General features: G+C 38.0%; 7 protein-coding genes across 7 annotated transcripts; 3 read left to right on the forward strand and 4 right to left on the reverse strand.

Moving 5' to 3' along the window:
* Nucleotides 1–294: 294 nt before the first annotated feature.
* Nucleotides 295–2,630, reverse strand: BDF20DRAFT_955489 (kinase-like domain-containing protein). The gene is made up of 8 exons (XM_053084911.1): nucleotides 2,366–2,630; nucleotides 2,209–2,219; nucleotides 1,939–2,098; nucleotides 1,704–1,853; nucleotides 1,583–1,590; nucleotides 1,351–1,482; nucleotides 1,238–1,278; nucleotides 295–1,132 (listed from the first exon to the last, which is right to left on the reverse strand). The coding sequence occupies exons 1-8, from the start codon at nucleotides 2,457–2,459 to the stop codon at nucleotides 580–582; spliced, it is 1,149 nt and encodes a 382-aa protein (XP_052936992.1). The 5' UTR covers nucleotides 2,460–2,630; the 3' UTR covers nucleotides 295–579.
* Nucleotides 2,631–3,008: 378 nt separating this feature from the next.
* Nucleotides 3,009–4,344, reverse strand: BDF20DRAFT_905598 (NADP-dependent oxidoreductase domain-containing protein; the record flags this gene model as incomplete). Its single annotated transcript, XM_053083177.1, has 6 exons — nucleotides 3,009–3,146; nucleotides 3,229–3,440; nucleotides 3,517–3,943; nucleotides 4,027–4,114; nucleotides 4,197–4,238; nucleotides 4,319–4,344. 6 exons carry the CDS (start codon nucleotides 4,342–4,344, stop codon nucleotides 3,009–3,011), a joined length of 933 nt encoding a protein of 310 aa, XP_052936993.1.
* Nucleotides 4,345–6,230: 1,886 nt separating this feature from the next.
* On the reverse strand, nucleotides 6,231–6,664 carry BDF20DRAFT_834450 (uncharacterized protein; the record flags this gene model as incomplete). Its single annotated transcript, XM_053078740.1, has 2 exons — nucleotides 6,231–6,571; nucleotides 6,637–6,664. The coding sequence occupies 2 exons, from the start codon at nucleotides 6,662–6,664 to the stop codon at nucleotides 6,231–6,233; spliced, it is 369 nt and encodes a 122-aa protein (XP_052936994.1).
* A 235-nt stretch (nucleotides 6,665–6,899) lies between these two features.
* On the forward strand, nucleotides 6,900–7,628 carry BDF20DRAFT_863134 (uncharacterized protein). The gene has a single exon (XM_053080653.1). It carries the CDS (start codon nucleotides 6,907–6,909, stop codon nucleotides 7,453–7,455), a length of 549 nt encoding a protein of 182 aa, XP_052936995.1. The 5' UTR covers nucleotides 6,900–6,906; the 3' UTR covers nucleotides 7,456–7,628.
* A 97-nt stretch (nucleotides 7,629–7,725) lies between these two features.
* BDF20DRAFT_986789 (uncharacterized protein) lies at nucleotides 7,726–8,530 on the forward strand (the record flags this gene model as incomplete). The annotated part of the gene is made up of 4 exons (XM_053085226.1): nucleotides 7,726–7,870; nucleotides 7,943–8,042; nucleotides 8,104–8,258; nucleotides 8,438–8,530. Exons 1-4 carry the CDS (start codon nucleotides 7,781–7,783, stop codon nucleotides 8,528–8,530), a joined length of 438 nt encoding a protein of 145 aa, XP_052936996.1. The 5' UTR covers nucleotides 7,726–7,780.
* A 1,181-nt stretch (nucleotides 8,531–9,711) lies between these two features.
* BDF20DRAFT_818206 (uncharacterized protein) lies at nucleotides 9,712–11,015 on the forward strand (the record flags this gene model as incomplete). Its single annotated transcript, XM_053077333.1, has 5 exons — nucleotides 9,712–9,833; nucleotides 9,942–10,093; nucleotides 10,159–10,224; nucleotides 10,389–10,762; nucleotides 10,836–11,015. Coding segments are annotated over 5 exons (894 nt in total), but the record flags the coding sequence as incomplete, so codon positions are not given.
* A 50-nt stretch (nucleotides 11,016–11,065) lies between these two features.
* On the reverse strand, nucleotides 11,066–12,276 carry BDF20DRAFT_818589 (uncharacterized protein; the record flags this gene model as incomplete). The annotated part of the gene is made up of 4 exons (XM_053077385.1): nucleotides 11,066–11,627; nucleotides 11,695–11,792; nucleotides 11,896–12,010; nucleotides 12,077–12,276. The coding sequence occupies 4 exons, from the start codon at nucleotides 12,274–12,276 to the stop codon at nucleotides 11,066–11,068; spliced, it is 975 nt and encodes a 324-aa protein (XP_052936998.1).
* Nucleotides 12,277–12,771: the final 495 nt, after the last annotated feature.

Below are 12,771 nucleotides of genomic sequence, written 5' to 3' on the forward strand. Positions count from 1 at the left end.
ATGCTGGAGAAGTTCAAGAAAAAAAAAAAAGAGAGAGAAGAAAGATAGAACTAAGGGGTTTTTATATAAAATGGCTATAATAACAGATACAGGGTAACAAACATTTTAACAAAATCAGGCAAGTTAGACAAATTATCAGCAAAAGTTCAGAACAAGCTTTGTTCTCCCACCTCCTTTGCTTTAAGACATATGACAACGTCTCGGCTAAGTACTGAAAATCAATGACTATCGGTTGTACTTTAGAAAAGTAACTCAACCTCCTTAATTACATTTCGAAACGGCTCTGATTGCAGTCACCCTCCCCACGCCCTCCCTTTTCTTTCCCTACAACTGAGAGCCATGAAAGCCGATGTTCATCATGCAACAATTCTATAGTGCTTCGTTTCTTGTAAAAGTGATGACAAAAACATGAAGCACATGAGAAAGAATTTGGTTTAGTTTTTGAGCCCTTTATAAATGCTCCAAGTATAAGTGTTACAATCGACATAAGATTTACAGTTTATCTTTTTTTTTGGTTTTGTGATTTAGTGTATCCGTTTATCCCGATGTATACACTTTTATCGCTACAAGTTCGTTTCATCAGTCAGTCTTTAGGACTTGATCAATACCTTCATTCACAGGTTTGATATCATTTTCTGCCATTTTCACTTCTTCTTCAGTAGCAGTTGCTGCTGCTGCGGCTGTATGGGCATCTTCTGAGGCATCTACTGGTTGATCACTGCTACTACTACTACTACTACTCGCAGTTTGTGCTGCTTGTGATAACATCTGTTTATGACGCAACTGATAAGATAATCGAACCAGATCCACTGCCTTTTTAAAGGTACGACGCGCGTTAAAGTTGCGACGCACATTGGGTAAAAGATCTTGTTGCGTTTTATCCACATGAGTGCTACTCAACAACCATGGGTGTTGTAATGCTTCATGTGCTGTGATACGTTCTTCAGGATTTACAGTCAAACAACGTTCGATGAAAGCTTTGGCAACATCTGATACTTCCATCCAGTATTCTTCGTGGAAATAATACTCCCCTTCCATAATAGCCCTCATTTCTTCAATGCTGTTGCCTCCTTCAAAAGGCGTATAACCACACAATAAAAAGTAGGTAATGACACCAATCGCCCACATGTCACTATAGTTGTATGATGTTTTAAGTAATAGAACGATCAGTATGAAACATGTCTCTTCTCTTACTGCTCTTTCACGCGTCCGTAAATCGAAATTTCAAAATACTTACACTGGTTTGCTGTGGCCTGTCCTTTTGAAGATTTCTGGCGCCTAAGAAAAAGCAAAGCGCATTAAATATCATTGGAACAAAAAAGATGAAAGTGCTTGTTGACTTTTTCCTACCATATACCCTGGAGTACCGCATGTCGTTCTTAAAACATCAAATTTATCACTATCAATAATTCTTGACAAACCAAAATCAGCGATCAAAAGATCAGAGTCTTCATCAGCTGTGCGGAAAATGAGATTTTCAGGCTACCCAACATATTTACATATTTATGAAAAAAAAAAGGATGTGGGTTAGAAAAAAGACAGTGAATTTCTAAAAGGTACAATCCATTGCGCTATTGCAAACCTTCAAATCTACACGGCAAGGAGGTCAATTGGTTAGCCACAACGTATAAAGATTCCAGGATTCCAAGCGTAAAAAAAACCCCAACGCGCCTTTGTCATTTGTTCTATAGATGGATATTTACCTCTGTGCACAACACCATTATCATGAAGATAAGCAACTGCATCGCATACTGTACGAATGATATTAGCAGCATCTTGTTCCGTATAGCTGCCCTTTTGACAGATTCTATCAAATAATTCTCCACCCAAAGCCAAATCTGTAACCAAGTACACTGAAATGATAAAAAAAAGCAAAAGTGTATGAAGGATCTGTCAGTTATATACAAAAAATAGATCTTCAAGCTTTCACCGACTTACAATTATTCATTGTTTCAAAATAATCCACCAGACTCAGGATGTTCTTATGACCTTGAGAGACTTTACGTAGAATATTGATTTCATTACGAACCATATGTTCACGACCTTCCATGAGTTTTTTACTGATAATCTTGACAGCATAGAATTTTTTCGTTTCAATCTAATAACGTATTATAAAAGAAAACCAAGAATGGTTTGTTCGCTTAAACATTTAGCAACGCCTCTCTTGGGATTTTTTTTTTCGGTTTTTGATGTATGGATAGAACTTACATGCATAGCCTCTATTCAGAACAACAGTTTACATGAAAAGAAGACATAGGTACTGTGTCAATAATGCTCCACCATCCGCTGAACACGTCCATGTTTACTGCTAACTTTCCACCCCGCTCATTCATCCATTGTACACTTTAAGGAATTAGAATTTTACCTTTCACAGTGGCATAAGTACCATTACCAAGTATTTTGCCTGTTTTGTATTTACAAGGTACTGTGACAGGTTGTTTTCTTGTTGCTGAACTCATATCAATTTTTATCGTCTGTCGCGAGATGATAACAAGCTTGCTTAATTGTAGTAATTATGAAAAGTTGGCACAATCACTTGGACTGGACTTCCGTGGAGTTGCGATAAAAAATGAGAGAAAAAGAGACACCGAAAATTAAAAAACTAATCCAGTAACCTGTTTCGAATGCACCCTCCCCTTCCCCCTCATTTTTTTGCTGCTTACATCCCTTTTAAGCGACCTTTTTTTTTGACATCGCTGAATCATTTCGTTTTTTACCAAAATGTGTATTTAACAGCCTGAGGCGCCCACCTTCGTCAGATGGTAAAATACATTGAAAACCTATGTGTTGGCATACGATCTGTTATATTGTTTATGATTGGTTTTTTAAACAAAGAGAGACAGTAGATATAGCCGCTCTCCTTTTATTATGGTTTTGGTTAGATTTTACAGAGATGAGGAGGGTAACAGAGATGTTTGGTTGTTGATTATCAATGATATACAGTTTGTCGATGGAGTGAGAGAAGGATTGCTCACTCTACAAGGTTGCTGGTAGATGAAGAGCACTTTTTACTCGAAATCTTCATCAAAGACAGGTACACCCCAGTTGGGTCTGATGAAACGTTTTGTGGTTGTCTTGGAAATGTCATTGATAGCTTGAATTTCCTCATCCTTCAATTCAACGGTTTCAATATTGGAAGCAATTCTCTGTTTGAAGCAAATATACGATTTATGTCAGTCACATCCTTGTTTTTGCCCCATTTTCAAAACAATTTTCAAGCATTTTTACCTCTGGATGGACGCTCTTGGGCAAAACACTGCCACGGGTAACTCCCCAGGAAATCAAAATTTGAGCAAGGGAGACGTTATAAGACTTGGCAATCTTACCAAGTGTTTCATCTTCGAACAAAGTAGATTGAGTGGAGCCTAGAGGGGAGTAAGCAGAGCAATGAATACCCTTAGACTTACAGAATTCCACCAATTTGAATTGAGGCAAATAAGCTATCCATTGGATTTTTGGAAAGAGAGATTAAGTACCCAGTTGCCAGTGTCAGCACATAGCATGTTAAGGACTTACGATGAAGTTCAATTTGGTTGACAGCAGGGACGACCTTCGCTGTCTTTAACAAACGCTCCAAGTTAGGGATGGAGAAATTGGCGACACCAATTGACTTGACTTTACCAGTATCCAATAACTTCTCCATAGCTTCCCAGGTGATTTCAAAACGTCCTTTCAATTCTTCATCCACGTCACGGGAACCGTCGGGTCGCAAGGGAAATAATTGACGCGTCTCAGGGTTCATGGCAACAGGCCAGTGCATTAAATAAAGATCAATGTAACCAATGTCGAGACGCTTGAAAGAATCTTCAAAACCACGAGGGACGTATTCTGGACGAGCATCGATGGGAGCGAGCTTGGTGGTGACAAAAACATCTTCACGCTTAAGTCCATTTTCCTTAAGACCATCACGGATACCGCGACCTACTTCAGCTTCATTGCCATACTTTGAAAAGAAGTTGAAGAGAATGATAAACCTTAGTCTATTGGATCAAACATTTGTATTCTTTTTTACTCTGCTCATTTTACCATCATGGCAGTATCGATGTGGCGGTAACCAGCAGCAAGAGCTGCCTTAACTGCTTTATAGACGGTGTCATCTTTTTCAGAAGATTGCCTGAACGAGAGCAGACGGAATGAGTCAAAGATGTGATTTGAAAACACTTCCTACTTATCAACCGTTTATATGATTTCCTTACCATGTACCCAAACCGACAGCGGGCATTTGTGCACCATTATTTCTAGTTTAGCCGATAACGAAAGTGTCAGCTTTTCATCTTTCTACGCCATTTATTCATTAGCAACAAGTGTAACAACTTACAGAGTAAAGTATTTTTGGCAGACCATTGTTTGCTTGTTTTGTTTGAAAGGAAGAGGGGTTTATGAAAGAATAGAGAGAGAAAAAAATGGAATATCTTATAAATTTATATTTTTTTTTTCAGATGTTCCAAACGTTACGTAACAACGAACTGGTTTTTGCAGGAAAATGTCGTGCACAAACACAGACACACCCCACAGACACACACATTCACACACACGTACACACGGAGAATTACCAAACTCTCCGCTGGGTACGAGAAAATCTTCTTTTTTTTTTTCCCGCCTCAGAGGAGTGTCCTTGGACCAAGTAAAAGAAAAGACAACACCTACATTTTCGCTGTGCGAGTCGATTCTATGTAAAAAGTGTTATTTTGGTGTATCATCGTTTGACAATTACTATAAGAAAAAGAATAGACTGTATCTGCTTTACTTGACCTCTATTGTGCAGAATAGTGCGATATCAATGACATTCTGGTAGTGAACCGTTCGTATGATTGACTCTGACTGTAAAGAGCACGTAAAAGTCATGTCGATGTGTTTTTGAAATTGGTATATCACTGCATACCTTTTTATGCAAAGGAAAGGTTGGGTGTCAAAACAAGTCACCAAGAATTAGTGGGTTTTTTTTTTCCTTTTCCCGACCTCTATCTGCAGTTTTTTTTCGATTAAAAAATCGGAAATACTACTAGGCAACTTTGGAAAAATAAAGTATACTTATGAGAGAAAATATCAACATATTTTAGATTAATTCTATTATAAATTCGTACTTACCAGAGATTACCCAAATTGTTACCGAATTGTGAGTTGAGTAAATAAGGTCGAAACAGTAAGCATTCGGCCTTTGGTTATACTTTATAAATATATTACAACTTACACTGTAGGTATGTGTGAAGGAGTGATGTCAATCACACATGAAAGTGGAACTAATCTCGTTTGAAAACCGCAGGTCTTTGATTGTCATTTACTGCAGCAAACATGAAAATATCATGGATGTTTTTGGCAGCATTGACGTCGCGATTCCAAACTGTATTACAGTCTTTGCACTGCAACACAGCATGTACTCTTCCCTTTGATACTGCTGTTGTAACATTCTCCAAACTTTGATATTTGCATACATTACATATTTGACGAGTCAGATATCCATCGATATTGAGAGGTAACTTGCTCGAATTGCTTCCTTCCAGTTGTAAACTTTGACCTTGACCTGAAGCCCAGTTTCTTGAAGTAATACATATCTGTAAGGTCAGATTCAGTTTTTTTGCCCGTCTTGTAGCCATCCACATTTGCTTCTTTCGCTAATCTCCAAAACGCCTGAGCATCGCTTTGGAATGACTTGGTTTTGACTGAGGATAATGGTGCGAATGACAAAAGCGATGGCCTCTGATATCTGTGTATTTTGTAGGGCTGAAAGTTCCATCATTGATTCTGCTTTTTACGGTGTCGATGAAGACTTGGATCACGGATATCTGTTGTGACGCGAGGTTCTGTAGTTGTTTCCCCGGGAGAAAAGGCTTATCTGAATTGACTGCTGTTAATGTTTGCTCAAGCAGAGAACTAAACTTCTTCCTATTCAACGTAGCAGCAAATGGAATTTCGAGAAGTTTTCGACGAATGTAAGCCTTTGATGCAACTTTTGCTGCTTGTGGCTTCATAATAAAAACCTTCTTTTGGACCTCCTTAAAGAGAGAGTTGAACCACTTGAAGAATAAGTGCGGCTTAGAATACAGTGTTTTTGAGTATCAATCACTTGGCTGATACTTTTCCCATATGGCAGTGAGATTGGCGACTATCTTGTCTAGAGCATCCCTTCTAGAGAGTGAGAGGCAGGCCATGAGGGGCTTCATCCCTGCTTCTTTCCATAGATACAATGTGCTAATTTTTTCGTTCTGCTACCGTCAAATTTTTACAGAAGTTTACAGAATTGTTGTCAGATAACACGTTTCATGTAGGTAGTTTCTGGTGAGTGTTTCGTACTGTTTACCGGCAATGGAAAGAACGCTTGAGTAGTTTATACTTTTTAACAGCTGCGGGTTCAAAATCGTCAGGTCACAGAAGGTCTTGAAATGTTCTTTGATGTAGTCCGGTGCCTTCTTATCATTTCTGAACAGAGTTTGCTCAATAACAGGAACATCAGCATCTTTGATTTCAAATAACTTGATGAACAGGTAGTTGACAAACAGAGATCCCAAGTACAAAATTTTTAAAGTATAGGCTGCTACTTTCAAGATCTGTTCACAAAATTGTGTATGTTCTGCTACGTATCGTGTTGTCAAAGAACTGCTTCATTAACAACATCACTCAATAAGTGACGGCTCTTACCGACATGCACCAAAGTTCTAAAAATCATTGCTATATATAGACAGTAACGTATCTCGGCTCCTCAACTTTTAGATGTTATAGTATGCTTAACATAATACACAGGGTAGTTAAGCGCGCTGGTTATTGCTCTTGTTTCCTCATCACCCCTCCGTTTTTATAGTGTCCTGAGTTCAAATTCTAAAAAATTCATCTCAAACTAAAATTGTCAAAATCTAAAAAGTTTTTATGGTATTCTTAAATCTATTATTCTGTTCGTCTGAAGCAAACAGTATGAAAGTCCGAATCATTGAGGTAAAAAACTCTATTTTTTGGCAGAGTTTCAACCCTTCAACTCCATCAATCTCTCTATCTATCTGTAAATACACCATCATGGTTCGCTTTAAGAATCGTTGGGTTCTATTTCAAATTGTCCACGAGCCAGTTATTGACCCACGTGGTAAAGTGATCTATCCAAAAACCCAGTTTGAAGTGACGGACGGTATGATTAGCAAAACAATCTTTCAAGCCGTGGAAGAGAATTACGGTCAATTTGGAAAAGGACAAGGCACATTGAGTGTCAAATGGTTCAATCCCATCACGCAGATCGGCATCTTGCGTGTGCCACGCGATTTCACCAATATGTTTCTCTCTGCTTTGTTCTTCATTCGCCAGATCGAGACTATACCTTGTAGCTTTCAAATTTTGCACGTTTCGGGTACGATTATCTTTATACAGCAAGAGGCTATTGATTGGGATAGAAGATTCTATATAAAAGAACAGTCAGAAGCAGAAAAAAGAGGTAAAAAGATTCCTAAACAATGTGATCAGAAAAGAGAATGACTAACGGCTTCTTTCTCTCTGCTCTTGTTCATAGGTCAACCCTACAGTGCTATTGATAAGATTGAGCAGTCAAAGAAAGCCATCGCGGCATTACAATAAGAAAGCTAGCAACCTATATTCATTTGTATATACACTTTGTCCGATACCAACAATGTTGACACTATTCAGATATTTCTCATTGTACATAGACATTTATAGACAACGACTACCTCGTTGTGACTTTTCCACTTTAGAAAAGAAAGGGAGCTGTCTAATAAAAAAAAAAAAAGTATAAATTATAGAAAAGAAAAGTTGCACATCTCTTTTTCACGTTTGCTGATAAAAAATGATGACAGGGTTTCCTGAAGGATGGTTTTATATTCAATGTCCCAGTCGACAAAATCAGGTTTTGACTGTCTCAAAATTCACGATGCAGGTAAAGACCATGCTGTCTAGTAGCTTCAATTAAGTTTGGACCAAAGAATAGTGATGTTGTATCATATAAAAGCCTTCTGTGAGAGTAGAGCTATTACCTCAAAAATTAGGGTTTGACCATCAGTTATGGTGTTATCATCAAGGCTTCCTCGTCAATAAACATTCAGGGTGTGGTAAGATTGAATGGGATACGGGTACATGTTGAGTAACCATCCGAAATCATAAAATCTCTAGTTCTAGGCACGGAAAGGGATAGGTTGAAGGATCAACACATCTTTCAATGCAAAAGACTACATTCAGACAATCGTAAGCAACAACCGTGGAAGTATGATGAACAGGAACAAAAGCTCATTATGACAGATGTTGTTGACCAAGTGGAATATGCTTTGGTAAACAGTCAATATCACTTCCAAGAAGCCTTGTAAAAGCGAACTAATATTTATCTTATGTACGAACAGGACGATTCAGCAGTGCCTAAATTGGTGGAAAAGGAGAATGGATGTATTTATCTGTTGGTCAACAAATATTAAATAAAAGCAAAGAATTTCATTGGCTAAACTCTCTATAGTGTGTACCTGAACACGAAAGAAATATTTGGTATGAAACACAACTTCAACTGATGACAGACGCCACTCAAAGTGCATCTTCAGCATTTGAATGATGTTTACGGGGGAAAGTGTTGATCATTCAACAGGAAAAAGGGAAAATGAGGTAGTGACAATATTCGGAAAAACCCAAGTTTGATGCAATATATCTTTTCGCTGTCGAACGGGCGCAATTCATTAAATCATTTGGCCTGTGCAGCCGAACGACATCACCTGCATATAAAAACTCGCAGCAGGGTAATTGAATTATTGATGATCTTGATTTGAGTAACTTTATTTTTCTTGCTGCGAGAAACAAGCTATTGACTTGACGTTGAATAGCGACGACCAAAGTAGGAGTATAGCCCACGATAATGTAGATGTTGGTGCTTTCATCATCATGCTATCCGTCTTTTAAAATATGATCGTGCAAAAATAATGGTGCATAACCCCTCACTTTGACTTTTATTATGCATGTTACATGTGAGGATTGAATATTTTATGATGATAGACAAAATAGTCCATTCAGACGGCTGTGATTCAGCCAATATACCTGGTATAAAATGCCTATGGGATATATAAGTGGCCACATTTTGAGGTTTGAAGATGGATGGTAATCATTTGTAGAACGCATGGTATGAATCACGTTGACATACTATAGAAAGTTAGCCATCGTGCCATTGCTATATTAAAGATAGTTTGAGAACACAGGTCAACCTGTAAATTGTGCAGTTCCTAAAAGGCACCAAACAAGGCTGCTGTTGTCGTCGGAAGAATGATACAAACGTTGACTAGGAAGCTGGTTCGCTTTACGATAGGTAAAGTCATTGTAAGTTTCATGAGCATAGTAAGCAGCAACCGTTGGAAAAACTTGTTCTTTATATCTTGTAAAGCAACTTGTAGTACGTACTGTTCCATTGTACGCCAGTCCAAACCAGATATGGAAATTTAAAAGAGACTGGTATTCATGCATTCTTTTTTTCATCCTTTTTTTATTCTTATTTGCTCCCCTTTTCTTCCTTTCCTTATTGTATTCCTACCGACAGCGAAAGATGAAGTTGAAAAGTATCATACTACTCAACGTCTTAATACTCATGTTGTCGACATGTACACCACCTTCTCAAGCTACGATTACAATGCTTGTGAGTTTTGCACAGTAATAATAGCTTGATAGCTTGATAGCTTTTTAAAATTTAAAGCGGAATTATCTTTTGGCTGATCAGAAAAATCGACATTGTTTTTGGGAGGCATTTAGAAATCAAACGATACACTTGTGGATCGTATAGCAGCTTTTGGGCCTAGAATCAGTGGCGATATAGATATTACTGGAAACCTGGTCAAGGTGGCCTCTTTCATCGAGCAACAACAACAACAACAGCCGTCATCGCGACAATACAAAGAGAAGGTCGTAAACGATGTCATCTATGGCTGCCATCCAATTTATCAATACCAACAACAACAGTTAAATTATAGTACCAGTCGTACCAGAACGCTTCCAACGGTAAAGAATTGGATTGCTCTCGTTGAAAGGGGACAATGCTCATTTCTACAAAAAGTAAGAGCCATGCAGGAGAGTGGAGCCATTGCCGTTGTCGTAGGTGATAGATATTTTAATGGTTGGATAACCATGTATGCACCAGGTAAATTGTCAGTTGAATCCTTTTTCAAATAATATCAAGGACTGATATAAAGAGAGCAACTGTAGGTGATACCTCCGATATACATATACCTAGTGTATTTGTAGCTCAACATCAATATAAACGATTATTGAGTTCATTTGAAGACGAAGAACAAGAAAGATACCAGCCTCCTATGTCAAACAATGATACCATACCCATCATTATCACGATACCCATTCGATTATCGGGAGACGAACTATTAACATGGTAAGGGCTCCATCTGCTCTCTTTTTTTCTTTTTTTTATGACCTAGAAGTGAAATATGTACTTCTTGTCCATAGGCCTCTCCTGGATATGCTGTTAGTAGTTGTATTATCACCTGCAGTAATGATGTTGTTTATTTATCTTACTTGGCAGTTGAGGCAAAGGCAGCGAAAGAAGAACGACATTGCACCGCATAATATAGTATCTAGACTACCGACTTACCAATTTCGACGGGAAAAGAAGAGCAGCAATCACAAGACAATTTCAGAAGAGGAAGGGGACGGGGCAACAGACGGAGAAGGAGAGCTGCTATGTGCGATATGTCTTGAAGAGTATCTGGATGGAGAAGTATTAAGAGTCCTACCATGTAAACATGAATTTCATACAAAATGCGTAGATGCATGGTTAACATCCCATAAGAAATTTGTAAGTACTATCTATCTTCCGTTCCTATTTATTTGTTACTTCATCTATCCTTTTTGTCTATATATGTATATAGTGTCCCATCTGTAAGTTTGATATCTGCCAGAAATCTGTAAACCCTTTCAAACGGTCAACAAGAAGATCTTCCTCATCTACAGCTGCAGCCCATAACGTGATACCCTCTCATAATAACAATAACAATAGCAATAATAACAATGCGACGGCAAATGAACATACACCGCTGTTAAGCGCATGAAATAAATTTTTATTTGTTTTTTTTGCAGACATATCTTTTTTTTTTTTTTTCTAGTTTGTACGACGGATCGAATTAGGAGTCGTCATAGTAGGAGTGGTGTGATGGTTTGCTAGTGCTGCTGATTCATGGTAATCAGGCGTCGCCAAATAAACGACGCTACTATTCTTACTCACTGCTTCCAAGGGCTGGCTATGATGAGTAGGGTGCATCTTCTCTTTATGATCCTGATAATCTGCTGTAAGCATTAACCTATTGAACTCTTCATTATGTTCGAAAAACCGCACAAACTTCTCGTGTTCTTTACGTGATTGATATCGATGTAGTAGCCACAACATGCCTAAAATGACTAAAATAAAGACAAGAATGAAGCAACCTGTGACAGCCCATAACCAAGTAGCAATTCGATGATACAAGTCAGGCGCATTCCTACAGATACCATCATCAGCACAAGTATTGGATAGGCATTCTCTGTCCTGTTCGCAATGAGCATTGAGAGGCTTTGATAAGACACATTCAAATTGTGGACCGCAGTAGGTACCGTCTGTGCAGTTATCACGTATAATGATTTGTTGAACAGCATCACCGTTTTCATTATAAGAGATATAGTCCGTTCTACAGTTGTACATGTTGTCATTGCGATAAGCATTCATTTCATCTTACTCTTCTCATTTGTCTTTACCTGTCTGAACCACAATGACCCCCTAAAGGGGAAACTTTGACGAAGCATGTTGAATTCAAACAGATAGAATTTCCACCAGCGCACTCATCATCCCTTTGCTTTTCAGTATAAAATAGTCGGAAAAGAAAAAGAAAAAGAAAAAGAAATTAGTATGCAACACTCATAGGCGGATGGACACATAACTGTGATGGCAGACTGTACAGGTTCGCAATGCCCTCCTGTTTCCACTAAGGGTGTACATTGAGAACCGTTATCCGGGCAATATCTTTCTTTACTGTTACAACGACTCGGAAATGCAAAAGCTTTTTCATCCCAACTATACCAAAAAACATGAATATATATTACCGATTATATGTATACCGATAGACAAAACAGCGCTTACCCTGATATATAGTCACTATTGGAGCATGTTTTGAATTGACATGTACTATTCTTGTTGACATCACAGAATAGATATACATTATCACAGGAGTCGTCGTATTGCCAAGTCCCTCTATTATGTTTCAGCACAAAAAAAGAAGGTGTGTGGTTGCGATCAAATAGACAGAAGAATATACAAAAAGTGGTCAATGTCAGCCGCATAATTTTCAACTAAATTGAATAGCTTACGAATAAACTGGACTTGGATCACATGAATCGTTCAAGTTGAGGCATGAAAGAGAAGGGAAAAGACTGTAAAATAGTATTACTGTTATAGATGATAGCATCGTCATCTAATGTGATTGTTTTTATTTGGAATATTATGAAAGGAAGAAAAAAAAATAGGAAAGAGATGGAACACAACTGAAATAAACATATTCAACTTCAGGAGTAAATATCAAGTTGTGAAGCTGCTATATCTGTAGAGAAAAAAAAAGGACAAAATAATCAACAAGACGCTCACAGCAACTTAATAGTATGGCTCTTTATCTGTTTGAACTATTCTCTACAGCCAATAATAGGTGACATGTTGAACCACATGGATATATGCTTTGTATCAGTTAAGATGAACACCATCCATCTTTTGAGACAATTGATCAGACACATCGAGAAAAAAAAAAGAGGGGTAAAATTTGCCCTCATTTGGCTGTGATTTTT

This window comes from Mycotypha africana (assembly GCF_025528875.1).
Source record: "Mycotypha africana strain NRRL 2978 chromosome Unknown BDF20scaffold_4, whole genome shotgun sequence".
Lineage (NCBI taxonomy): Eukaryota > Fungi > Mucoromycota > Mucoromycetes > Mucorales > Mycotyphaceae > Mycotypha > Mycotypha africana.

Excerpts from the sequence above, each read along its gene's own strand:
- BDF20DRAFT_955489 (XM_053084911.1), bottom strand. The coding sequence starts at position 2,459 with ATGAGTTCAGCAACAAGAAAACAACCTGTCACAGTACCTTGTAAATAC. Across the intron at positions 1,279-1,350 it reads GCGGTACTCCAGGGTATATG|GCGCCAGAAATCTTCAAAAG; the intron begins GTAGGAAAAAGT and ends GCTTTTTCTTAG. Across the intron at positions 1,133-1,237 it reads ACAGGCCACAGCAAACCAGT|TGACATGTGGGCGATTGGTG; the intron begins GTAAGTATTTTG and ends ATACAACTATAG.
- BDF20DRAFT_863134 (XM_053080653.1), top strand. The coding sequence starts at position 6,907 with ATGAAAGTCCGAATCATTGAGGTAAAAAACTCTATTTTTTGGCAGAGT.